The sequence below is a fragment of the Pleurodeles waltl genome, chromosome 7 (genome assembly GCF_031143425.1).
Source record: "Pleurodeles waltl isolate 20211129_DDA chromosome 7, aPleWal1.hap1.20221129, whole genome shotgun sequence".
Taxonomy (NCBI): domain Eukaryota; kingdom Metazoa; phylum Chordata; class Amphibia; order Caudata; family Salamandridae; genus Pleurodeles; species Pleurodeles waltl.
This window is the reverse complement of record NC_090446.1, coordinates 1,421,965,890-1,421,992,783: the sequence shown is the minus strand read 5'-3', so window position 1 is coordinate 1,421,992,783 and position 26,894 is coordinate 1,421,965,890. Positions and strand designations below refer to the sequence as shown.

General features: G+C 45.0%; 1 protein-coding gene across 1 annotated transcript in view; it reads right to left on the bottom strand.

Annotated features, from left to right (window-relative positions):
- Positions 1-26,894, bottom strand: part of LOC138246436 (B-cell receptor CD22-like) — a 338,718-nt gene that overhangs the window by 154,994 nt on the left and 156,830 nt on the right. Inside the window, exon 4 of the mRNA XM_069201047.1 lies at positions 10,384-10,677. Coding sequence (XP_069057148.1) covers positions 10,384-10,677 — 294 coding nt within the window. The remainder of the gene's footprint in view (positions 1-10,383; positions 10,678-26,894) is intronic.

The following is a 26,894-nucleotide window of genomic DNA, read 5'->3' as shown; positions in this document are numbered from 1 at the left end:
CAGTTTTAACAGATCACTTATTAGTATTGACTGTTTCACATCAGTGCATGCTTTAAACATGGTAGTCTTTAATAAGAACAAGGTAGGGCGGGACGCATCCTAAACCATGATCACGAAACAATGAGGTGCGTTGTCCACAAACGCGGAACAACACTTTCCTGAAAAAAGACCTTGTTTTCCTCTGCCTTCACCACGCATGTCCGGTACAACAAACATACGTGGTTAAGGTAGAGGAAAACAGACTCTGGATCAGAGAGGACACGGTCAGGTAAGTGAGGCTGGGGTAGGGTATGGGGGTAGTTTTAGTATTTAAAGGGGTGGTGGGGGGGGTCACGGTAGTTCTTGTTTTTTATGGGTGGGCGGGTCGAGGTAATTTTAGGTTTTAATGGCAGGGTGGGAGGGGTAGGGGTAGTTTTAGGGACGGGGTGGGGGGTTCGGTAATTTTAGTTTTTAGGGGTGGGGCGGAGTAGTTTTATGGACGGGGTGGGGCATCAGGATAGTTTTAGGGGCTGGGTGGGGGGGTCACAGTAGTTTTTGGGGCAGGGTGGGGGGTCGGGGTAATTTTAGTTTTTGGGGGTGGGGGATTGGGGTACTTTTAGGTTTTAGGGGCAGGTTTGGGGTAGTTTTAGAGCAGGGTGTGGGGTCGGGGTAGTTTTAGGAGTGGGGTGGGTGTCAGGGGGGTGCATGCTGGAACCATGCATGCCGTTCCACGCATGCCTTTACCAGGCATGCCTTTAAAACGAAAAATCGTTGTTAAGGCATTCGTGGTTAAGGCATTAGTGGTAACAAAGCAGTTGTTCCGACTGTGTTATTTAGGCACGCGTGGTTCAAACATGCGTTGTTCCGACGTATATTCAAGTAGGGCATCGTAAGTAACTTTAAATGTCACAGACCCTAGGCCTTCTGTCTTAATGTTGAAATTGGAACTGAATGACAAGATCTATGATGATAAAGAAAAGGGACTGCAATGGAGGAGTTAAATATACAGACACTATTAATAATTTGCTTTTACTGAATAAAAATGTTCAGCCTCTGTTTTCTGCCTTGTGTCCTCAACATCTCTTCTTACGGGCTCCGCTGCAGCTAAATGTGATTCATTTTGTGGAAGCTGGTACAGAAATGGGGAAGTGGTTTAAGACTTCTAGACTGTGGTGTGATGATATTTCAATACAAAGCACTTTATTCTTTTTTGAAAATTCTATGAAAATTAAAGGGAGTAGTATTTTTAAACATTTTGTACAAATTTGTTTTGAAAAGGCTGGCCCACTTTTAATGTTCTTCTAAGACTAAAATCTCTGAATGTCTGTTTGGTAATGGCGGAGTTTATAAACACGGCCCTTAGAAATGGGAACATTAGATGAAATTGACTTTTAGGAAAAAATATTGGGTGTTTTACGGAATTTAGTTTCACCTGGATGTGTATCTTTATTGTACATATGTTATTTGTGAATATGTTTATGATCTCATTGTACTCTTTTATGGTTTGGTGTAAACCAAATAAAGAATAAGAATAATTCAGTGGGTGAAAGAACAATACTTTCCCTATTCATTGGATTGGAGCCTGATTTTGCTTAATGCTTAGAAAGTCAGACAATGTGCATTGCTGTTGCATCCATTTGAAATCAGATAGGTGTGGGGAAAAAAAGTGTTTTGGACGATTTTGCTTGAGCATGAATTTTAGTTTTAGTTATGTTGCCTGTGACATTCTCTACATAGTTCTGACGGCTTTGCTTTGATGGCTCTGAATCTGTTTGAAACTTCAATTCATTTAGTGGACACTTTCAACCTTTTCCGTCTTCATGGGGTATACTAAGGAAACGCCCTTGTGTATTTTCATGGGCTATATTCATATTTGGAAGTTGGTTTTGATTGGTGCCGTAATTCAAATGTTTGGTTTACTGTTCTAGGTTGTAAATATCGAGTACATATTCTGGCCTGGCTCCTCTATTTATGACGCAATTCTTCCGTCAATGCTTTGAGACAATTTCCTTTTCTGAATGTGATCTGCTTTCTGATTTATGTTTTCTTTTCCATAATAGATGCTTACCCTAGGTTCAAGGCTTGGTTATTGTAATAACCATTTGGCTAAACCATTCAGTTTATGTTTCAGCTCCATATGCAATTTTAGTGACTAACAATATTCATTTTTTGACGGACTTCAGCAGATATTAAAATGCAATTTCTTTGCATTAATTGGTATTTATGTTCCACGCCTCCTGTAATTTGTCACTTAAAAGGTATTTTTTCCAAGCTAAATTTTAAAGATCATCTACTATTGATTTAAGAGTAGTTAGTACATTTGAAAGTAGATCAAGTCTAGACAAACATAAATATAACGAGTTTGACCCTGCGCAAAATTTACAAAGGAGGCTAGCTTGCTCATTTTATAATCAATTGATGCAAACAAAATCTTCAGTTCACTCATGATGTTTAAGTATTTACCCAAAGTAAGAGTTTGTTATGCCAGGCATGGTGCCATTGCATTTAGTGTTGCTGGCATCGCGCACGACGAGATTGATTTGTTTTCTCTGCTCCTTCCTGGAGCATTCTCTGTATCAGAAATTCCCAAAAGCTTAACTGACTAATCCTCTAGACTCTCAGATAATATGGCCTCACTTGGGACCACTAAGGAGAAGAACACAGCTGCTGTGTCCCAGTTGAGTCCACTTTGAATTTCTATTACTTGAGATAGACTGGACAATATCGAAACTGAGGTGACTCCTAATTTAATTTAAGCTAACCCTGAATCGCTTGTTGGTGGTTTCTGTCTCAGTGGTTCGCTATTCGGAATCTATTTGGTTGTTCAGTGTCTCCATTCTGATTTAGTGAATCTCTTGGTGGCATTTGATTTGATTATGAGTGAATGAGATTATAATGTGACAACAGACATAGATACTTGTTGCCAGTTTGTACTTTCTTATGTATAGATAGGGATGTCTTGGGCGCTCAGCAAACCATGCTATGCAGTCATTCCAGTTTACTTATGGTGAGCTAAACGAATACAGGTTAGTTGTGATTATTAATTTGGTATGTGAGCTCATGTAAATGGTTGGTGGGATTAATAAATTAGTAAAATTAGATTAGATATTGGTAGGTTGCTGGGGTATAGCTTTGAGAGAAGGAGGAGAGGTTGTGATTATTTAAACGAGCTGTGGACAACTTACAGAAATACAACAGCAGAGATTGAGACAAAAATGCATGTGAAAGAGTGGGTTGTGCTCAAATAATAGCAGGCATGCAGAGAAAGGAAGGCACGGAGGGAGCCATTAGGAAGAAGAAAACAAGGGACGACAATCAGAAGTTAGAAGAGAAAGACCAGTTTTTATTGATGGATTTCAGGGAGGTAGAGAGTATTTTAGAGATAGCATGCAGTTTGAGTATGCAAAACTGTACAAAGAAACAACATTTTGAACCAGTATTATGAGTGATTGGTCAAGATTGTGTCTCGCCTGAATTAGTTTCATCTCTTATATTTTAGAGGATTGACCACTGAATTAAGTATTTTAGCGGATATCTAAAAATGCTGCAGTTTAAATCTTCCTGTACTTTTAGGTTTTATGCCCCTAAGCCCAAACCACTTTACATTGGCTATGTAGTGTCCTAAAAGTATATCAAGTTTATGAAACTAATGCCCATATTGCAAATTTGACTCAGGAAAAAACTGGTGCAGCAAGTGGTTGGATGAGGCGGGTGCGGTAAGTGAGCAAGATGAAGTCTATTTACAACCATCATGCCAAAGACGCTAGATGCACATTAGTTGCACTGAGTGTAACTTCTAAAATGGTTCCAACGCTATCAACATTACTCTGTTCTATATTTCTGCTTTCCTTCACATTTATAGAATTCAATTTGTATTAATATCAGGGATTTGAAAGACTTCTCCCTCTACCCTGATGCACCAGGTAGAGGACAGTGTCGCGTAGGCTCTCATTATCCTAATGAGACTACTGGATTTTGAGCTGCAAGATCGTTCACAGTGTGGGGGACTGAGTCTGACCCACGGTGGATGACACTTGTCACTCTAAATCCGGGTTTTGCTCCGGCTAACTAGCAGTGCCTCATCTCTCCCAAATGGTAGAGACAATTGGGCAGCCGAGCGCATGACATCTTAATACTTCTCAGGGAGGTCGTGGTCACTCAGGTCACAACCGGTTCTCTCATACACAGTGCGGGGTCATATATAAATGACAAAAGGCAGTATAAGTTTTAAAGATTGGTTTAATAAAACAACTGCATTTTAGATAGCAAAGCTGGAGCTGCAATAACCAGAACTACACAGCACAGTAATATTAAAATAGTGACAATGAGAGTGAAGCACAAGAATAAAGCTATCATAGTGCCGCTAGGTTATTATCTCTTCTAGGTTATATTTTCGAGCACAGCATCTTAAGCTCTAAGCCTGCCTTTCAGGTTCCCCCGGGAGGACATCGACCCTCATACCTGAGCAAAGGCCTGTAATCTGCATCAGCATCTGCAACGGGCATTCAGCATACAGTTGTGGGTCCCTGGCTGGAATCTCCCTCTTAACATGTACTAGGACTAGAAAGTGTTTTTATAACTAACACGCAGAGGTTCTAAGAAAATGTCCCTACATAAGGATGTGTATTTTCTACGAATGCTGGAGACTAAACTTCTACCACGTTTACTGGCAATGTACCAGACTGTAGCCTTGACTGAAGCACAGGGCGATCAAGAATGCATTATTTGAGAACACAGTGCTGAACTAAGCAAAACAGTGTGATAGAAGAAATTAAAACAAGACCGTAAAAACTGGTTATTGTAAAATAACAGTGCAACGTTGAATAAAATATATCTAGGGCAAAGTGCACAGCGGCCTAGTATGTAAAACTAACGTGTATAAAGCTATATTAAAAATGGCTACACTACAACAGAATGCCTATAGTACCAATCGCCAGGTACTGAAGTGCTGGACGCTGCAAGGTGCACCTAAGGCTGCCTTCACCCCATTAAGCCAACATGGCACACTCTACCCTGCCCACAACTGTTCACCTCCCCTCGGACCCTCCTGCGGAGCTACAAGTTACAACAATCATCAGAAGGTCATATACAGGAGCACACAATCTGCTGGGCATGATAAGCACGGGCAGACGCATGAGGAGCCACTTCCCAACCAGCAGCCACACAACATCAAGTTTTCACAGTATTAGCCAAGCATCACATTAAGACAGGCACATGTAGAGGTAGTCAAAGCACAGCCTAGGCTTGTCTGTCAGAGATCGTGTGTGAGTAGAAGGCAGATGTTCAAACAGGAGTGACTCACAGATAACTGCATTCATAGCTATTCACATAGCTCAAAATACATATACACCTCTCTCTAAAAAATGCAAACCGGTCTGCCTGTGCACACTTATTATATTTGTGCTATATGTAAATGCCAGACAAGACAAAAAAGATACCCACAGCTTGTTGGGAGGATTTGATGATACAACATACTACCTTAAGTGATTTAGGGTCTTCACAATTTTTAACCGATAGTCAAGAGGTTTAAAAACAAACAAAACTGAAGTGTCAATGCAGTTTTGGTTTCTGTGTTGCGCATGCTTATTAGTAATGTCACACCATTCATCATGTTCTCAGTACTTCCACCTACAAATATTCTGTCAGTTATGTGTGCAGTCAATGTTGATTTTGTGTAGGGTGTGACACAGAGAATTACAAAATGGAAGCATTTCTGAAAACTAAATGCCTGGTAGATTCCAGGGTGGTGTGTCGTGTGGATCCCCCTTGGCTTCCTTAACCAGAATGAACATCAAATTTAAAACTTGAGCTAAAATCACAGATTTTCTTCACATTTCTATGAGAGAAAGTTAAAAAATATACTGGAGCCACAGACATCCTACCACTCAGTGTTCTTACAGCTTAAAAAAAAAAAAAACAATACACCACTAGGCTGGTGTCATTTGTCTCCAATGTCCTGGGGGCTGTACTAATATGTCACTTCAAAAGTGGGCCAAGTACAAACCTTTCAACATTTGACTCTCAATGGTAGTGACCACGAAGAGTCAAAGGCTTCTTAGGGAGGTAGATGGGGTGCTAAGCTCAGAACACAACAATCACACAGCAGCTCTATTAAAAGTCAGTCTAACTCAGTGTTTTATATTGATAAACAAAATTACTTTAAACTGCTTTAGAACACACAGAAAACATAATACTCCATAGGAAAGGGTATAGTTACAGGTGCTTTAGGTACATTGGGGCAAGTGTACCTGGATTCATAGGTCAACCCCTCTCCCACCAGGGCTTAGTCGGGGCGGAAAAAAAAAAAAAAAAAATTAATCACTTACCTGCCTTGCCCCCACGCTGCGCCTCTCCCGTCGCTGCTGCAGGAACAGGCTCCCAGCCAGACCAGACGCTGGTCAGAGCAGACAAACACACATGCGCTCTCAGGGGAGTGCACAGTGTACTGCCCTCAGCTCGTCACCCCCAATGACCCGCCTCTTTCTATGTAAAAAACAATCCCATTGCCAAAAGTACACAAAGGTACTGGTGAAACAAAGGAAATTTCCGCCTCCAGCAAGCAAGAGGTGTTTCACAGCTTGTGCTTTCTGAAACCAAGTGTTTTCTCTGACTTGCTGTTAAAGATCCCACCAAGTCAGATCAAACAGCTGTGTCATGGGGGTGGGCACCCCTGGACATACCAGGAGCCAGCCCAAATAAGTAGCAGTCCCCTGGCCCCTTTTCTTTTTGTTCAACTTTTTTTATGGGACTTGGCAGAGGCCCCAGAGTCCCAAGTTGGCTGCCAACGCTTCCTTGTTAAGATGTTTGCACCCAATCAGATATCAGCATGGGAACAGTTGGATCCATGAGGATCAGCATCCCTAAATATCTATAATCTCTAATTACTCCAAAACCACTGAACGGATTTACATCAAATCACAACAAAAAGCATGCTTTCTGGACCAAAAGCTAACTTTCTGCCAAGTTTTGGGTAATTCTATCCAGCGGTTAGGGCTGTAGTCATGTTCAAAATCCCCATGGGAAAATGCATGGGGAAAATGCATTTTGGGATCCTCCCTTTTTCACAGCCCCTGCTTGACAGATCACCCTGAAACTGCAGCTGAGCCCACTGAAGTATACAGTTTGAAAATGTTGGTGAATATTTGTCAAACGCCCCAAAAGTTATTGGCAAAACAAAAAAAACACTCTTCCTATAGATAATAGGTCCTAAATATAACTACCTACTGGTGAAACCCCAAAATGACAAAAATCCAATGTTAGGAACCGAGATATGGAATTTTAAAGGTTTAATGCAAAAATGTGCTTTCCTAGCTCCGAAAAGTGAAAAGTGCCAACCACGGCTATCTGGTCGCACTTAACTGGGTCAAAGTCAAAGTTGGAAGCCAAACACGATGGAGCCAAAGTTGTATACACTGAGCGGTAGGCCTCGTTCCAAATACTACCTTCTGACTTGGTCACATTTTTGGAGCTTTTTCTCTCGACATCAAGTGGGTTGTCTCGTCAGACTGTCTCGCGCTACATTGACGGTAGCTTGGCCTAGCACAATGCCACGGTCAACTCCTGCAAGTCTCGACGCTGATGAAAAGCTCCGGAGCTTCTATAGGGCAAACATGAATCCAGGCTCGGTCATGGCTCGACAATGGCGGCTTGACTTGTCAACAGTGGGCCAGTGAAATTATGAAGCTTACTCCCAATAATACTCCAAATGCTTCCAAACTTCTTGAGCTTCTTCCAAAAGGTCCTTTTGGGGTCTTGAATCCTCCACAACCACAATCCAAGGGTCCAGACCCTATGAGTTGCACCTTGGGAATTAGAACCACAATTCCCACAATGCATCTGGTCAAATCCTTACAAGTTTACTGGACGATGGTCAGATGGGCTCTTCTTGAAGGAGTTGATGCAGGTGACTCTTGGTAGCTCCTCCACACCTGTTGCTTACAGGGAGTCCATCCTGAAACCTTTGAAGCAAGGTAGTGTGCAGCAGGTGCAGTCCTTGCGAGTGCAGTCCAGGGGTTCAGAGGGCAGTCCTTCTTGAAGCTTTCTGGACAGCTATCCCACTTTTATGTTTCTGGGCTGGCAAGCAGGGGGTACCCCCTGATCATCAGGGCACTGGGTGCCACCATCTCTGATGACCACTTCCTTAGAAGTCTGGCATGTTTCTGCCACACTGTTCCGCACAAATCCAAATTGGAGAAAATCTCTCCTGAGGGTTCCTGTCTGTCTAAGCCCAGCCTCCAGTGTGGCTAACTTGCCCCTACAGTCCCCTTTCAGCCTCTCCCCTAATCTGATTGCAGGGGCTTCCCTCTGGTTGGGGGTACAGGTAATGGTGAGTTCTGGTTTATGTCCCAGCGGTCTTTCCCTCCTTTGAAGACCAGTTTGGCCACCCAGCCCCCTTCCTGCTCTGGCATCTGCTGCAGCTGTTGTACTCTCACCAGATGGTTCCTTTGTCTCTGTCAAGGCCACTTCACACCTCATTGAGGTAGCTTGGCTGAGCCTGTCAAAGGCTGACCAATCAGGAAAGGCTACTGTAGGGCTGATTTTAGGTCACTTTAGGAAGGAATTATAAACCTCTTTACCTGTAATAGTTATAATAAATCTAACATTAGTAAGTTATTGGATTTATTCTACCAACTACTTTGACACCTTGAAGTATATTTTAGCTCACTCCTACCAATAGATAAACTTTATCAATGTTAAACAAAGCTTCCGATGTTGGTCTATGGAGCTAATGTACTACAATGGGGCAAAAGGAAGTTAGCAGTTTTTCCCTCACCAGAGTTTAGTAAGCAACGTTTATAAAGTCCTGCTCATAATTACACTGCACCCTACCTTTAGGGGTGATAGGTCAGCCCTAAGGACTAGGGCAGACCTTAGGGGTGACCTATGTGTAAAAATAAGGTAGTTTAAGACTTTGGAATTACTTTTAATTCCAAAGACGCATTTGGGCTTCATTTTATTTTAAAAGCAGCCAGCAAGGCGGGGCTGTTGTTAAAATTACATTAGACACCAGAGCAGTGCACCCATATGTGCCTTAACTCCGACTGGGGTCCCTAGACCTACATGGTCTACCATATACTTACAGGTAGGTTGACAGAGCCAATTATAATCAAGCCTAAATCTTTTAAACAGAACACTGGTCCTGGGACTGGTTAGCAGAGCCCAGGGCACAGTCAGCTGGCACCAGTGATGAGTGCCAAAAGGATGGCTTTTATAAATATATATATATAATAATTATAACTCACACCTTTGACATACACTGCTAATTACCCCATGTTACTCCAAATTATTGAAGAAAAAACTGTGCATGGGGAGGGCGCGAGTTATGGTTACCTTAGGGCGCAAGGTATAGTTACTTGAAAGAACTACAATATGAATTTCTACGCTTTTCTATGAGAGCCTAACTATAATGTCTCTGTAACCTTCGTTTTTCAGTGAAGATATATATATATATATATATATATATATATATATATATATATATATATATATAATGTTCATGAATATTTCCCAAAAAAGTAATGTGTCAAGTAGGGACTTGTTGTGCATGGAAAGTTTGAGGGTGATCCTTGGAGGGGATGGGGGGGTCATGTAAAAGGAGAGGGGGTGGTGGGGCTTTCAAAAACGTGCATTTTTCATGTTCATTGCCATAGAGTTTTAGATAGGTCTACAGCCTGAACTAATGGATGGAATTATACCAAATTTGGCACAAAGGTAGCTCTTGGTCCAAATTCATTAATTTGCAGCCATAATTTGTTTTCAAAGAAGCCCTTGGGCGGGACAGCCCCCGGGGCCATGCACATAGGTTTAAAAAAAAAAAGAAAAAAAAAAAAATGCACCTGATGTCCCCTTCCTAAGGCTCTTATGAACCCAAGGGACTATCACCTCCCCGGGGTTTTACTGAAATCAAGGAAGGGGGACTGGGGGACCCCACCTCCATGGGGTCACATGGTGCTCAATGGAGTTATAGCTGCCTTAGGGGGCCGAGGAAAAGTTATTTGAGTTAACTATAGCTGCTGAATTCCTTTGGTTTTGTGCAAGTAAAATGCAAACCTAACTATAACGTCCCTGTGACCTTTGTTTTTGTAAGTGAATCAATATATATAGTCATACATATCACCAGTGTAATTTACTGTAATATATCAAGAGGTCTTCCTAGCATTCAATTACCCGGTCACAGGCAAATGTTAGAGTTTAGTTCACTTGGTCATGCATGCTTAACATATACAAGATGTTGACATATTTCACATATAACTTCCACACATGCTAGAAGACGTTATTGTGACATGCATTACTTTGTTCAGAATGTTTTTTCCACCACCACCTATTTGTTATATGTAGGATTAACATGTGACTTCAAGTTATTACCTAAATCAATATGTTACAACTAAGGGTACATTTACTCACATCTTATTGCCATTGTGATGTTTCTTTCGGGAGTTATATTCTTTGTGTAGGTAGCAGTGCACTGTAAAGATTTTCCATGATCCTGTGCCATTGGAGTATAGTACATCTCAGATACCACCTTCCATCTGCCATTACTGAGGTCTTCGTGGTAATTGCGGACATTGCTGTCCTTCCAGTCCCAGGACAGACTGGGTGGTGATGATGGGCAGGTGTGAACAACAGAACAGGTGATTTTAACAGGTGTTCCTTCTGTCATTAATCCAGGCACATTGATGGCTATCTCGTCTGGGTTATCTGCACAAAACATTAAAAGTGGAATTTAGTGCCAAACATTGCAAGTTAAAATAACCTGGAATACATGTCAAGATTATTTAATTCTGTCACTCATTAAATCTGTTCCAAAAGTAATGGAAAACTAGCAATCTCACACGTCAAAAATTAGAGTACAACTCAATGTAGTAGTGATTAGCTACTGCAGATGTGTATAAGAAGAAACCAAGTTTTCAAAGCTCTACCATTTGACAACTCTTTTTAAATGTGAATAATAACAATCAGAAGGACCATTATACTGATGCAGCCAAAGGGAAAAAAATGGTTGTATGACAGAACCACACATGGTTTAACAACGTGGTCGGAACCATGACAGCTTCTTTACCACACATTCCTTTACAATAAATGTCTTTGTCAAAGCAGGCTTAGTAAAGGTATATGTGGTAACACCATGCATGGTTGTCTGATACAACCCCGACCCCGTTGCCCCCACCCTGAACCCTAAAATCTACCAACCTAAAAACTACCCCACCCTGTCCTAAAAACTACTGACCCACCACCCTAAAAACTACCCTACCCTGACCTAAAAACTACCCCGACCCCATGTCAAACCCTAAAACCTACCCTGTCCTAAAAGCTACCACACCCTGCCCTAAAAACTACCCTGATCCCCACCCTAAACCCTACCATGTCCTAAACATTACCCCACCCTGTCCTAAAAACTAACCTGACTACTCATCCTAAAAACTACCCTGCCCTGTCCTAAAATCTACTCTGCCCGGTCCTAAAAACGACCCCACCCTAAAACCTACCCTGTCATAAAAACTACCCCACCCTGCCCTAAAAACTACCCAGAACTCCCATCTCTCACCCTAAACCCTACCCTGTCCTAAAAACTACCCTGCCACCTGCCCCTGCCCTAACCCCTAAAACCTACCCCACCCTGTCCTAAAGACTTCCCCACCCTGTCCTGAAAACTACCCCAACCCTCTATCCCCACCCTGACCCCTAAAAACTACCCTGCCCTGTCCTAAAACCTACACTGCCCTGTCTTAAAAACTACCCCGACCTCCCGCCCCTGCCCTACACCCTAAAACCTACCCTGTCCCAAAAACGACCCCACCCTGTCCTAAAAACTACCCTAAACCCCCACTCTAAACCCTAAAACCAACCCTTTCCTATCCTAAAAACTACCCTGACCACCTACCCTGAACCCTTAAACCTACCCCCCACCCAGTGCTATAAACTACACGACCCCCGGCCCCTGCCCCAAGCCCTAAAACCTACCCCACCCTGTCCTAAGAATGACCCCAACCCCTGCCCTGAGCTCTAAAACCTACCCCGCCTCGTCCTTAAAAATCCCATGCCTGCCCCAGCCCTACTTACCCAGCCACCACATTCCTTTCCCGGTTGTTCCTGCTGTGTGCCTGAACCACAGACATGCATGGTGCCTTAATCACGCATTTGCGTGGTTCAGGCACATGTGTGTTTCAGGCAAGCTTGGTAACGCTTGCGTGGCTACGTGTGTTGCTCCAACATCATAGAAAAGGGCATTTCCCGAAAAAAAATATTCTAGGACATCAAATATGTGTATTTTGAAAACAATTCAATAAATGACATTGGGAAAACATAACATCTTAGGATAGATGTATGTATGTATGTATGTACATGGTATTTCTATAGCTCACACCTAACCAAAAGGCAGCATAGAACTGTTAAGGGTCAAAGACTAGCATGAGGTTAACCAGTGTTAGGAGAGGTGGTTGTGATGTGGAGTTTTGATGCATTGTGGTGTCATGTTTCCAGCAGAAGTGAGTTCTTCAACACTTTCCTAAATTGGAACAACATTGGGACAGTCCTGATGGATAGTTATGGATAGATGGTCAAGAGCGGCTGCCTAGTTTTATTTTTCTTTCTTTCATAGTCTACAATCTGGTGAAGTCCTGGCTGTGGGTGTACTGACAATTCACAGACGGTGAGCTTTTCTACTAGATAAGCACAGGTGCTGGATTTGTAAATAATGTATATGGTTTTGAAGATGACCGGGATGGCAAGTGGAGCCTTCAGGATGTGGTTGATGTGATCATATTTCTTCAGGCCTTAAATAAGATATACTGCAGTGTGTAGGAGATCCTTAAGGGGTGCCAGTGTGGAATCAGGGGTGCCATGTAGGAGGGGTTGACACCATCCAGCTGGGAGAGTTTGAGTGCGTAAGCAGCACTTCTGAAGTCGCTTTCTTGAAGAAATATTTCCACTTTCTTTAGAAAAGAGAGCAGCTACCTGGCCTTTTTGTTTCTTTGACACTGCGTTCTTTGAGGGCAAGGTTGGTGTCCAAGGGGAACTCTAGTGACCTGGCATTTATTGAAAGTTGGTGTTGGAATCCTTTAAGGGTCATGTTTTTAGCCAGGTTTGTGCTGTTTCTGGTCTGTTTTGAAAAATAACAGAAGTTCAGTCATAGTTTAGTTGAGCTTCAGATCTAACACCCGAGTTTGGATGGAGTACAGACAGTGTTTGGGACACTGAATGTTTGAAGCAAAGGAGATTTTAATGTAGAGTTGTATACCATCAGCTTATTGGTGAATTGTAATGCTATTTTCTGAGACTACAGCACCAAGCTGCTCCATACAGAATTACAAGATGATAGCAACTATTGAACCCTGGGGAACTCTGCAGATGATAGGGATCTTTTGTAGTTACACAAGAACATTGTAGCAGTAATGTGATCTTGGAGTTTAATATATATATATACACATATATATACACACACACATATATATATATATATATATATATATATACACACACACATACACACACACACACACAATTCCTACTATCACTATTACTATTCTCAACACGTTTAGAAGAGTCCTGAGGCACACAACTGCTTAATTGGTGCCACAGGCCTATTTCTTTACAGTATACTGGCTGAACCAATGTTTTCTTCATATTTATTAATTCATACGAAGCATTTACATCTCATCAACACGTCAATGGAATTTAAGCAAAGTGCAACAAAAAAAAGTCCCTTAGGCATTTCAGGCCGATCACGTCCTTCGTCAGAGAGAATGTACTAACAATATTCATGTAATCATATGATCAAGCACTCCTATGAACAAACATGAGTAATCGACAATGGTTACTAAAAAGTTGATATCCAAACTGTGTTTATGAAGTGCAGTATTGTAGCATTAGTGCTGTGAAGATGCAGATCTGAGAGAACCAGCAAGGACAAACACCTTACAATCAATGTGAAATTCATAGTCAGTGAATAATGCCCAATCACTGAAACATTTAAAAAACTGCTTTGAGTATACCACAAAACGTTTGTGATATTCTTGTGTGCAAACACAAGCAAGTGAATGTTCATACTGATGCCATCCATGTGAGTTATACGCCTGAGATCCTGGAAAAAGACCAAACACATGGAGTTATTTTGAGGGTTTCATTACATACTACCCTCTAACTTATGCCCCCAATCTCTTGAAGAGACACAGATTTGACAATATTGGGGTATGTTGTACCCAATTCGCTATCCTTCAGTCATGGAGTAAAAGCAATCTCTGCTTGCGATCGCTACCTTTGATGAGCCAAGTGTTTAAAGGAAGCAACTTGATTACTGAATTGGAATGAAATTGAATCTTAGACCTGGAAATATTCTTATGCCTTTTCTGTTAACATTAGGAATGCCTAGACACAGCCTCAGTTAAAGATAGCAAGTGTTATCTAGAAGTGCGCAATACGAAGGACCACTCGAAATTATGCAGCCTTGTCCAAACGTTCAGGATGTGCGAGCATAAATAAGAAATTTGACTTTTTAGTTAGGTTGTAGAAGAGGTTTTACAGAAAGAGACAGTACCTGTGAGCGATCTAAATGCTGCATTTACAATTTAACACTTTCTTAAATGGGAAACAGTCCTCCTCAAATTTCAATCTAGTCATTAAATAAAATTGGGGGCCAGGGAAACTAGCTTTTTTTTTTTTTTTAAATCTCTTTATTGTTATTTGATACATAACATTAGTCATATGCATTTGTGCGCAACAGCGCTGTCTTTACCATAATACGAACTTGGAGATCAACAATAGAGAAAAAGTAACTGTGTTGAGAAGTCAAGAGATGTTAAAAAAGGTTGAAACATATAGAGAGAGTAAGTTAGAGACTGCTTGGGGGTGGTCCCAGGAGGAAGGGGAGAGGGCAGGGGGCGGAAGATGCAGCAGGAACGTGCCCCCGGCTACGTTATTTTGCTCAGTCACATCAGTCGTTCACTGAAGTTATCAATTTATCAATAGTTGGAGGCAGATAGCTACTACGGTTTATCGTTGTGGGTATTGTGGGTGATAGTGCGCCCTGCGCCATTGTGTGGGTGTTGCAGATCCGGGTAAGGATCGCCAGGGCAGGCGCGCGGAATCCTTCGTTCCACACCATGTATGTTGGGTGGCATGGTTACAGGCAACACTTGTCTGACCCAGGGAAAATCCCTCCAGATGTTCTAGTTAGCTATATGAAACCCCGCCATGTTGAGAGTGAGGCATTATGTTGGAACATCTTCCCATGTGCGTACCCCAGTGTCTTTGCACCTAAGCAATGCCATTGACGTGTGAGATATGTGTATTGAGTAGAGTTGCTAGTAGTTTCATGGGGGGCGTGTATGATCTTTATTCTCGAGTGAGACACTGAGGGAGTCCCATGTGTCCAATCCCTTGATCGTCCACCCTCTGTCCTGAAGTGACTGTAGCACCCGTGCCTCTGCTTTTGCCCATTTCAGCAGGTCGCCCGTCCAGCGATTTATGTCCGGCGCGTTCGGTGCCTTACATTGCATCGCCGGGAGGCGTTTGAACAGCAGAAATGCCAGTTCAATGCACCTGTGCACCTGTTTCCCCCCCCTTGGACCTCGGGCAGATACCTAACAAACAGGATTCAGGCATTGGAGACAATGGGTGATCCAGTAATTCAGTGGTTAATGAGGTTATGGCATGCCAGGGCCACAACACAGGGGGGCAGTTCCTCGTCATGTGGAAGAAGGTAGGATCCGGGTCGCCACATCTTGGGCATTCCTGACCAGCCTGGGGGAACATGTGCCGGAGCCGACGTGAGGATAGATAAGTTTGATGTAAATAGTTGAATTGTGTGTAACAGAATCTAGGGTTGCGCAACACTTCGTGTGTCAAACTGAGTGCGGTGCGCCATACCTGTTGTGTCAGCGGTGTGGGGAGAACCAGATCCCACCTGGCCTTCGCTCTTGCCTGAGCCACATCTGGGCTCCCGAGCAGGGTACCATATATATGAGATGTGGTATACTGAGTTCCCAGGCCGGCTAATAAGTCATTCAAGAGAAGGGCGGTCCGGGTTTCACGTTCCCCGCAATGGCATGTGCTGCGTACAAGCGGTCATAAAGGGCAGTGCGTTATAAACCATCCCCAATCCATGTCGTGAGTTATCGCGAGCTCAGTGTAGGTCATCATGCAACCTTCTTTGAATATGTCTCCTATTGTCTGTATGCCCTTTGTAGGCCTCTAGGTCAGCCTATGCTGTCCAGCCAGTTTCCAGGCACTCGGAATGGACAGTAGGGGAATCCTGGGCGAGTAGGGTAGAACCTGGTGTCCTCCCAGTATGTAGTGGCGCCAGCACCTGTGGGCTGCGTCTAACAGGATATTGTGTTGACACAGAGAGCTACTATGGTCTAACAGCCATCGCAACACGTTAGTGTGACCTAAAGTGGCGTGTACCATCCGTGCCTCCGAGTTTGGGGGATCCTTCTTCCAGCGCCAAGTCCAATGTATCTGCGCTGCCGCATAATACAGCTCGTCGTGCGGGGTACCTAGGCCCCCCTGCATAAGCGTTAAGTGTGTGTCGGCAAGTGCTACTCGCTGTCGTCCACAGCCCCATACCAAGTCAGTCATCAGACTGTTCAGCGATTTAAAGAAGACTCTGGGGATTACTATCGGCAGAGCAGAGAAATGATATAGCAGTCGTGGAAGTATAATTATCTTTGCGATCACCACCCTCCCCATTGGGGATAACAGAAGCGAACGCCAAAACGGTAAGGATCCTCTGATGGATCTGACCGTGAGTCCCAGATTCCCAACTCTGAGGTCATCTGCACTTTGATAGATGTGTATCCCTAGGTATTTAAAGGTGGTGTAGCACCATGGTAGAGCATGTGTCGAGAGAGTGGGGCGAAGGCTCTCGGGAACCGGTATCACTGGTGTAGGAAGTTGGCTCTGTATATACTATCTCAAAGTGAGAGATAGTGTGCACAGAGTCCAAGGGTTCCCCTTAGAGGTTGATAGTGGCAAAATGTAATAATTCTAATGCTCTGTTTTGTGGTAGTGTGGCCGAGCAGGAGGCTTATCAGAGGGTAGTGTTAAGCCTTTGTTGTGCACACACAGGCAATAAATGAGGAACACACATTCAAAGACTTAACTCCAGGCCAATAGTTTTTATATAGAAAAATATATTTTCTTAATTTACTTTAGAACCACAAGATTCAAAGTAAATACATAAAATGCAAGGCACTCCACACAGTTAAGTAAGGAACTTTGAATTAGAGCAGTAACATACACAGTATTGGTTAAAATGGCAATAAGCTACTTTAAAAGTGGACACAGTGCAAAAATCAACAGTCTCTGGGGAAGGTAAGTATTGGTTAGTTTTTCAGGTAGGTACGGCACTTACAAGTTTCCTGGGCATAGGCAGCCCACCGTTGGGGGTTCAAGGTAACCCCAAAGTCACTGCACCAGCAACACAGGGCCGGTCAGGTGCAGAGGTCAAAAGAGGGCCCAAAACACATGGGCACCTATGAAGAACAGGGGTGCTCCGGTTCCAGTCTGCCAACAGGTAAGTACCTGCGTCTTCGGAGGGCAGATGAGGGGGGTTTTGTAGAGCATTGTGGAGGATACAAACAGGCACACCAAACACACCCTCAGTGGCACAGGGGTGGCCAGGTGCAGTGTGCTTAGCAGGTGTTGGGTTTTCAATAGAACTCAATGGAGGGGCCCGGGGGTCACTCTAGCGGTGCAAGGAGGGCACAGGGGGTTGCTCGGGCCAGCCACTGACTGGGCTAGGCACAGGGTGCCTGTTGGTCACTCCTGCACTGGAGTTTGGTTCCTTTTGATCCTGGGGGCTGCGGGTGCAGTGCTTGATCCAGGCCTCGGGTTCTTTGGTCCAGGCAGTTGCGGTCAGGGGGAACCTCTGGATCCTCTCTGCATGCATCGCTGTAAGGGTGCAGGGGGGTCCTCTGAGGTTACTCACAGAGTTGCAGTCGCCTGGGAGACTTCTCTGCAGTGTTAGTTTTCTGGAGCTCGAGCCGGGGGCGTCGGGTGCAGAGGGTGAAGTCTCACCCTTCCAGCGGGAAGAGTGAGTTCTTTAAAAGTTGCTAGAAAGTTGCAAAGTTGTTGCTGTTTTTGAACAGTGCTGCTGTTCTCGGGAGTTTCTTGGTCCTTCGGTCCGGGGCAGTCCTCTGAGGCTTCAGAGGTCGCTGGACCCTGTTGGATGCGTCGCTTTGCAGGTTCTTTGAGTCTGGACACAGGCCGGTAGGGCTGGGGCCAAGTCAGTTTTCATCTCAGTCTTCTCTGCAGGGCCTTCAGGTCAGCAGTCCTTCTTGTTGTAGTAGGTTGCAGGAATCTGATTTCCTGGGTTCTGGGTTGGCCCTAAATACTAAATTTTATTCAGGTCAGGCGGCCAGTAGCCAATGGCTACGGTCCTGGAGGGTGGCTACACCCTCTTTGTGCCTCCTCCTTGAGGGGAGGGGGGGGGGCACATCCCTAATCCTATTGGGGGAATCCTCCAATCTCAAGATGGAGGTTTTCTAAAGACAGGGGTCACCTCAGCTCCCGCATAAAGGGAGACGATCTGGTGTTTTTCGCTGTCAGGTATGCCCCTTAGGGGCTGTCCTGACTGGTGGGTGACTCCTCCTTGTTTTTCTAATCATCTCCTCCAACCTTGCCGCCAAAAGTGGGGGCAGTGGCCAGAGGGGCGGGCATCTCACCTAGGTGGGATGCCCTGGGGTGCTGTAACAAAAGGCATGAGCCTTTGAGGCTCACCGCCAGGTGCTACAGTTCCTGCAGAGGGAGGTGAGAAACACCTCCACCCAGTACAGGCTTTGTTCCTGGCCACAGAGTGACAAAGGCACTCTCCCCATGTGGCCAGAAACACGTCTGGTTGTGGCAGGCTGGCAAAAACTGGTCAGCCTAGCACCATGAGTCGGACTGGTATTCAGGGCAAATCTCTAAGATGCCCTCTGGGTGCATTCTACAATAAAATTTCACTCTAGCATCAGTGTACATTTATTGTGCTGAGAAGTTTGAAACCAAACTTACCAGATTTCAGTGTAGCCATTATGGAACTGTGGAGTTTGTGTTTGACAAACTCACAGACCTCATACTCTTTATGGCTACCCTGCACTTACAATGTCTAAGGTATAGTGCACCCTGCCTTAGGGCTGGAAGGCCTGCTAGAGGGGTGACTTGCCTATGCCACAGGCAGTGTGAGGTGGGCATGGCACTCTGAGGGGAGTGCCATGTCCACTTAGTCATTTTCTCCCCACCAGCACACACAAACTGTGAGGCAGTGTGCATGTGCTGAGTGAGGGGCCCCAGGCTGGCATAAGACATCCTGCAGCCCTTAGAGACCTTCCCTGGCATCAGGGCCCTTGGTACCAGGGGTACCATTTACAAGGGACTTATATGGGTGCCACGGCTGTGCCAATTGTGGGAACAAAGGTACAGTTTAGGGAAATAACACTGGTGCTGGGGCCTGGTTAGCAGGGTACTAGCACACTTTCAATCATAACTGGCATCAGCAAAAGACAAAAAGTCAGGGGGTAACCATGCCAAGGAGGCATTTTCTTACAATTGGGAACAGCCAGGACTTTGCCCAGTTCACACGCAGGCCTGACAGGTCTCCAAATAGGTCCAGTAACTGCAACAGGTCAGGGAGGGACGCTGTGCAATTGCATAGATATATCAGTGTGTCGTCCGCATAAAGGGAGACGATCTGGTGTTTTCCGCCGTCAGGTATGCCCCACTTTTGAGCCCTGCATCTGAGCTGTGTCGCAAGAGTTTCAATCACCAATACAAACAATATGGGCAACCCTGTCTCGTACCTCTCCCGATGGTGAATCTGTTTGATATAATCCCGCCTGTCTAAACCCAGGCAGTTGGACCAGAATACAAAATGGTGAGCCACCGCATGAATACCTTCCCGAACCCCATGCGTCCCCAGTCCCTCCATTAAAAAGGGCCAGCCCAGTGTGTCAAATGCCTTCTCTATATCGAGGGACACCGCAACCCGTTCATATTCTAACTCTGGGGCATCAAACATGAGCCTTAGCTGGCATCGTATATTGATGAAGGTGTTCCGACCAGAAATAAATCCTGACTGGTCTTCGTGAACCAGAGACTACAGCAGCGGGAGAAGACGGTTCGCAAGAACCTTCCCCAGTAGCTTACAGTCCAGGTTTAACAGTGAATGGGGGCGGTATGTCCGGACATCTAATGGGTCACAATCTGGCTTAGGGAGAACCACTGTTACAGCCTCACGCTGAGAGTCCGGGAGCTGTCCCTTCGTTAAATCCTCTTGCAGCATTTCTAAATATGGTTTAATTATTTGCGCCGAGAATGTATGATAGTTCTCCGTTGGGAGACCATCGCTGCCCGGAGCCAGCTGAATCTCTTCAGAGTCTATGGGTTTCTCCAATTCCTGCTGCTGAGATGTGGAGAGGCAAGCCAAGGGGAGCGTGTGGAAGAAATCTGCCAGCTGCACTGCTGTTGGGGGGGGGGGGGGGCTTTGCCGCATACAGAGTGCTGTAGTATTGCTTGAATGTGTCATTTATTTTTGATTGTGTGTTAACCATGGCGCCGGATTCCAGTCGTATGGCTGTTGTTCGCCGCGTACCAACCATACCAGCATCGTGCTGGAACTGTCTCCTTTGGAGTGTGTCCTGGCAACATAGTGACAATAGTTGAACTTTCACAAGCGCGAGTCGACCTCAGTCCAGTGTGTGCGTGGTGCGCGTAAAGCCTCTGGAGCTATGGCACCCAACGCCACGCCGCGTTCCACTTCCCGAAGCTCAGTCTCGATCTGCAGCAGTTCATGCATCAGCCTGCGCCGCACTCCACCAGCCGTCGACAGACATAGGCCTCTCACCACCACTTTATAAGCATCCCATTTCACTGCTCGCAACAACGCCGTACCCCCCATTAATTGCAAAATAAGTGATGTGCCCAGCCAGTTCTTGGCGAAATGGAGGATCAAGTAGCAAATTCAGATGCAGGCGCCAGGAGGGAATGCGTGCACGCACCCTACCCCTCTGAATCGAGGCCGTCAAAGGGCTGTGATCTGATATAGTTTTGTCAGGTATGATGCCTTAGTAAAGTTGTTGGTCAGCCCAGCCGACCTAAACAACAAATCTATGCAGGTATGGGGGCAGTTAACCGGGGAAAAAAAGGAGTATTCCCTGTCTAGTGGGTGTAGGAATCTCCACACATCACTAAGTCTCCTTTCCAGCATCTAAGTCTGCAGCACTTGAGAAGTTTTCCTGCTTGGGGCGCCATCGAGTGGGGGGTGGAACCTATCCATGTCTTTTGAGGTATGCGTATAACCAACAGCGCTTCCATGTCAAGATGTTTTTAAGAGTCCATGCCCATGTGAGTGTGAGAAAGAGCAGTGAAACAGGCGCTAGTGAGACTTGTCGTTGGGGTAAGAACATTGTGGAAAACATCATCACCAGCGAATCCCCCCCCCACTGAATTGTCTCCCGCCCCCAGCCCACACCACCCCAAAAGTGTAAAGAACGGTATAGTGAAGAGGTAAGTACTAGAAAAGAGAGAACTTACAGGGCAACGCCCAACTTGTAACAAGTAGGAGCAACAGGTGCCACAGGTAACAACTGTCAAAACATGGTCCCTTTGGGGTCCCTCATGGGTGTGGGGAGGCGTAGATGTAAAAAGCATAAGTTCTGTAGGCCGCAGCCCGATCCGGATCATCTGCACTCCTACTCCGCCCCGGACATCCCACCGTCCACTTAGTTGAGGATGCTAAAGCCCACCTCCGATGAGGCGGCCAGGCAGGCTAGCAGGCGAGGACCATAGTGCAGAAGCACTGGATCTTGCAGTGTGCACCCTCCGTCCCTGCGCCAGGCATCCTTCTCTCCGTTTGTACCACTGTGGCATGTATCTGCCCCAGAGGTCATCCAGGCAATTAGTTCAGAGCCTGTGGCATAGGGCGAGATTAAGTATCATCTGCTGTGCGCAGGGTGAGCTCTGGGACGAATATTGATGGGGAGGTGGAGTCAATGGAGTGGCCCTGCGATGAGTTTGATTCCATGGACTTGTCCTCCCAGCGGGCAGAATACTGCACTGAGGTGAACAAATTAGCATCTTTTAAGGTCTGTGCTTGGCTCTCCACCGCTTGAGATGTAGAGGGGTGCGTCCTGGTACTAGGTCTCATCCTCCTACGGGGTCGAGGAGCGATCCATTCATCCTGTTTAGAGTCACCATTAGTTGGTCTAAACTAGTCTCTTGGCGTGCAACCAAGTCCAGACGTCTTCCGGGGATGGGAAGATGGGGGTCCTCTCCCTGTCTATCACTCGGAGACGTTCCGGGAATAGCAGAGAGTAAGTGAGGTTGCTGTCACATAAAAGTTGTTTGACCCTCGTGAAAGAGGCACGTTTGCATTGTACCTCAGCTGTGTAATCAGGATAACCCACAATAACATTACTGTCCATCCGCATATGGCCCTGTAACCTGAAGCACTGAAGGATCTGATCCCTGTCACGGAAGTTGAGGAGACGTGCGATTAAGGGCCAAGGCGGAGCCCCAGGACGAAGTGGCCTACTTGGAATCAGATGAGTCCGTTCCACCGTGAGCGCCAGTGGCGCATTATTTAATAGCACTGTGTCTTTTAACCACTGTTCTAGAAATGCTTCTGCGTTTGGCATCTCCACTCGCTCCGGGAACCCCATAAATCTGACGTTGTTCCTCCGCGAGCAGCTCTCCGCGTCTTCCGCTCTGCGTTGCAAATGAAGGACCCCCAATTCCATTCGCTGTAGTTGGTCAGGTTGATGTCAGGTTGAACTGTGGTGAGTGCAGTTTCGTTATCGGTGACTCAGTCCGCCGCTTTGCTGTGATCCGTTCTGAGTAGGTTCACTTCCAGTGCCACTGAGTCTATTTTCTCCTCTAGGGTCACTTTAGGGTCTAGCACAGCTTGTAAGAGCTTATCAAATTGCGCAGAGTGAGCTCGCAATGTCTCATTCATCTGGTGTAGGGCAGCGGCTTGGTCCTTGGTCGCACCCACGGGGGGACGGCATCTCTCCGTCCGCGGTTGGCTGCGCTCTAGGCGGTTTTGATTTGACCATGACTCATGACTGCTCACGGCTCTGATCCTCAGCAAGCAGTCGCGCCGAACAATCACCATGCAAAGTGTCAGCCTCTCACCCAGTCACACAGCGTGGCATGTGCTGCCGCAGAGGCCCAGTCTGCCCCAGGATTTTACTCCGCTGGTTTGTGCCAGGGTGCCCCTGGAGCCCGCCTTGCCGATCCCTGGGATAGGCTGTCGCGCTGGCCGACCAACATGGCAACCGTCAGCCAGGGCGGCCTTACCGGACCTTTGATCCCTCCTGTATGTGCAGGAATGCTATCGGTCGATACGTGCCACTTCGGGGTCCGTATGTTTCACGCAAGTGGCCATGCAGGGTCCTTCCTCAAGCAAAGAGGTTAGCATGTGCAATGGGGTCTATGACGTCATGCCGTTGTCCTGTGGGCCCAGGTCCGGGCCGCGCGGTCAGCCCACCCAGAGGGGGCTCCAACCGCAGAGAGATCGCCTCTGTGCCCTCTTCTGACATCTTTGGCTGCACACAGCCCCGCTCCCGCGCAGCCTGTCGGCCGCCGTGTCCTGCGCTGTTAGTAAATGCTCGGGTCCCCGAAGGTCCAACATACACTACGGTTGACCTTGCAATTGCACCATCCGCCAGGGGAGCTGTCCGGTAGATTATGAAGTCTGATCCTTCCCTCCAGGGATCCCCCCAGCCAGAGGCTCTCTCACTGCCAGCATCCATCAGACCATGCGCAGGCTTGTCTTTCAGGTGGCCATCCGGTCATTGCTTTATTGTTCTATGATAGAGCTCTCGGCCTTTGTTCTTACTTCTCCTTCAGCGATTTACCTTTTTAGGATGCTTGAGGGGTAAAGGAGAGTTACAAACAATCTCACAATGCAATTTATAGTGCAACCCATTTGGTCATACACTAAATACCAGAAGACGATAACTAAAGTTCACGGATGTATTACGAATTAAGAGCCAAACTAATAAAAATGAATCTCAGAAACGTACTATGTAAGGGCACAATACCAGAGGTGAATTAAAGCACTGATTGAAATTAAATCACATAAGTATAAGGCATGCAAAAATTTCAGTGAGGCAATACAAAAGATGATAAACAGAATCTGATGGTCCATTAACACGTTTTGGTCTTTTGTCTAATCATTGGATTACCTTATATTAATTGTTAAACTAAAGCCCCTGAAGTAAGCTAAGGAAGGGACTCATGGTAATTTATTGGGGAAATAAGAAAGTGTCATCATATTAGAAACTTCTGAAGAAGTTCTGACAGAGATGTTATACAGCATAAGGCCACACAAAGGTAGTGAGGCCTGTACCCCTCCAAGTCTCAAGTTAATCTGCTCTCAACTAACTATGTGAATACCAATTACACCCACAGAACCATTGAGAAATCCACATCATCCTCCAGTAGCTTCCCACCATGCTTACAGTTCAAATTGGCAACTCCCCTCAGGTCTCTCATTCCACGATGACCTTGGACATCTCCAGGCACCTCAAACACAAATAGGAGTCCTTTCTTTCAGTTTGCAAGTGCTCCCTCATCCTTGCCAAAGTATTCTCCTCGGACCTCACTATCTCTAATATATAATATACCTTTCACTAATTGTAGAATCACACAAACACACCACATTGCAGTGCAAGCAAAACTTTATTTTGAAGGTTAAACATAGGAAAACAAATGCCTGAAGTTTTTGGTTATGCTAACCTATTAAAACATTCAAGGCACAGTCAAGATACATGATTATAAGTGCATTTTACAATTATAAATGGAAGCAGGAATTATAAATTAAACATATTAGTCTCAATACAGTTATAGAAACCAAAATACATACATAAAATGTGGTTAAGTACTACAATTTAGCTTGCTGAAGTAAAACATTAAACAAACACCTATGAATCTCTAGCCTTCTACCACAAATGCACCTTCAATGCTATGATTTGGGTGCTTCACTGTATATTAGTAACATTAAGGCACACAATATATATGATGTTGATAAAATTATTCAGTTACCTTTGTAACCTAAAGATACAAGCTAAATGATGTGTTACTAATCAGTCGTCTGATGACGAATCATGTCATCACACTCATGTTAAAATCTGAATAAACAGACCGATTCCGTTGTTGGATGTTTAGCATACAGCAGACTCCACCCTTTTGGGGAGCAGAGTTTCTAATGCAAGACAATTGTTAAAAATCATAGATTTCATGGCTATTATTTCAGTATTTACAGCTAATAAAGAACTTTCTGTGCTCATGGACAATCTATCTAGTTTAGTGGGCAACTTTCTAATCTTCAGATTATTCAAGATTATACCTACATTTGGAATTATTGGCCCAAAATATCTCCTATAGTTTCAGCAGCACTTGCACCTCATCTAGTTTTTGGTTTCATTTGCCATACAGGATCAGTCAGATGCTCCACATGATATATTTTTGGAAACGCCATACCTAGTAGCACATACCATTTCATCCCTCTGGCAAATTGGAATAGGCTTTGTCTCCACAAACCAATTAAACTCCAAGGATATCAGGATCACGTCCTCCCAAAAAAGCAAGCCAAATGCCTCTATTTTTGAAATTTTTGTCACATTCACTCTTACCCAGGGAAATCTTATTAAGAGATGATGCATTCCTGCTTATACATAATTTCTCTATGTATTTCCAATCTAAAAGCAATGCTTACCTGACTCGAGCATCCTTGTGTCTTGTGTGACCCCCCCAGTCACAGATCTAGGTTTAATCCATCAGTTTTTTTTAACTCGCCATGCCATTCCAGTTTGGACCCAGCCAATCAGTCTTGACCCTGCTCCTCATTGGAACAGTTCAACCCGAACTGCCAGGCCCTCACTGGACCAGAAACAAGCATCCTGGGACCGATTTCAGCGTATCACCCCTCATCAGCCAGCCCAAACTGCTAGGCAACTTGCCTCCATTGTAGCAATGTATTTATAAAGCAGATTAAAACAGATATTTGAATACAATGTACATAATCTATTGTCTACAGGATTCAAACCTAAATCAGTTTCACTAGGTAGGGGTAAAAATGCCTTCTATTATGTACTTATGTCTGTTGCTAACTATGCCACTACTAAAATTGGACTTCATGACTCTACTCAAATCACACCGTTAAGTGGAATACAGCAGCAGCAGAGCCTTCTCTGTCAGTTTCTACTTGTGCAAACTGCAAAACAATGTCCATGAAACAAGTTGCAACAGATTTATTTACAAGATCTTCATAAGACTTCCTTAGCCCTAATCTGTGTTCTCCTAAGGGTCAACCCTCTTTTCTTCTGCAGACTCAGGCCTCCGTGCTCCTCTTAATACCTTAACAACACCAATAGAAAGTATCTAAGAAGGCACAGTTTAAGTTCACTATGAATCACATCCAGGGTAAAATGTCTCAGCCTATTCAACAGCAAAGAGAACACAAAGTAAAACCCAAGCACAATGTTCAGTTGGTACTGCATTGTTAACCCAAAATTCCCCAAATTTCCTCTCCCCGTAATTGGCAGCAAAGTATGTCTATTCAGGTGAGGAGTACCTCTAGTTCTTTAAACTCTCCTGGGTGTAAACTCTCCTGGGTGTAAACCCTTTGCCCACACTTTCACTCAGATCAGAGTTCTTAGTGTCCTCTGGGATTGTTTGAGGTACACTCTCCTTGGGTAAATTCAACTTCTCCCTTTCTTGTCTCTTGGGCCAATGGTCTCCAGCTTATACCCACTGTCTCACAGCATTAGGTCCTTCATCAAGGTCTAAATCTGAATCTGACATTTGCAGTTCTCTTTCCAACATTGTTCTGCTGGCACATAACACCTCTGTGACACAACGCTTCAGCCATCACCAGAACTTGTGATTAAACCATGTTTGCCTGAACAATCTATGGCACCCCTCTCTACATGAAC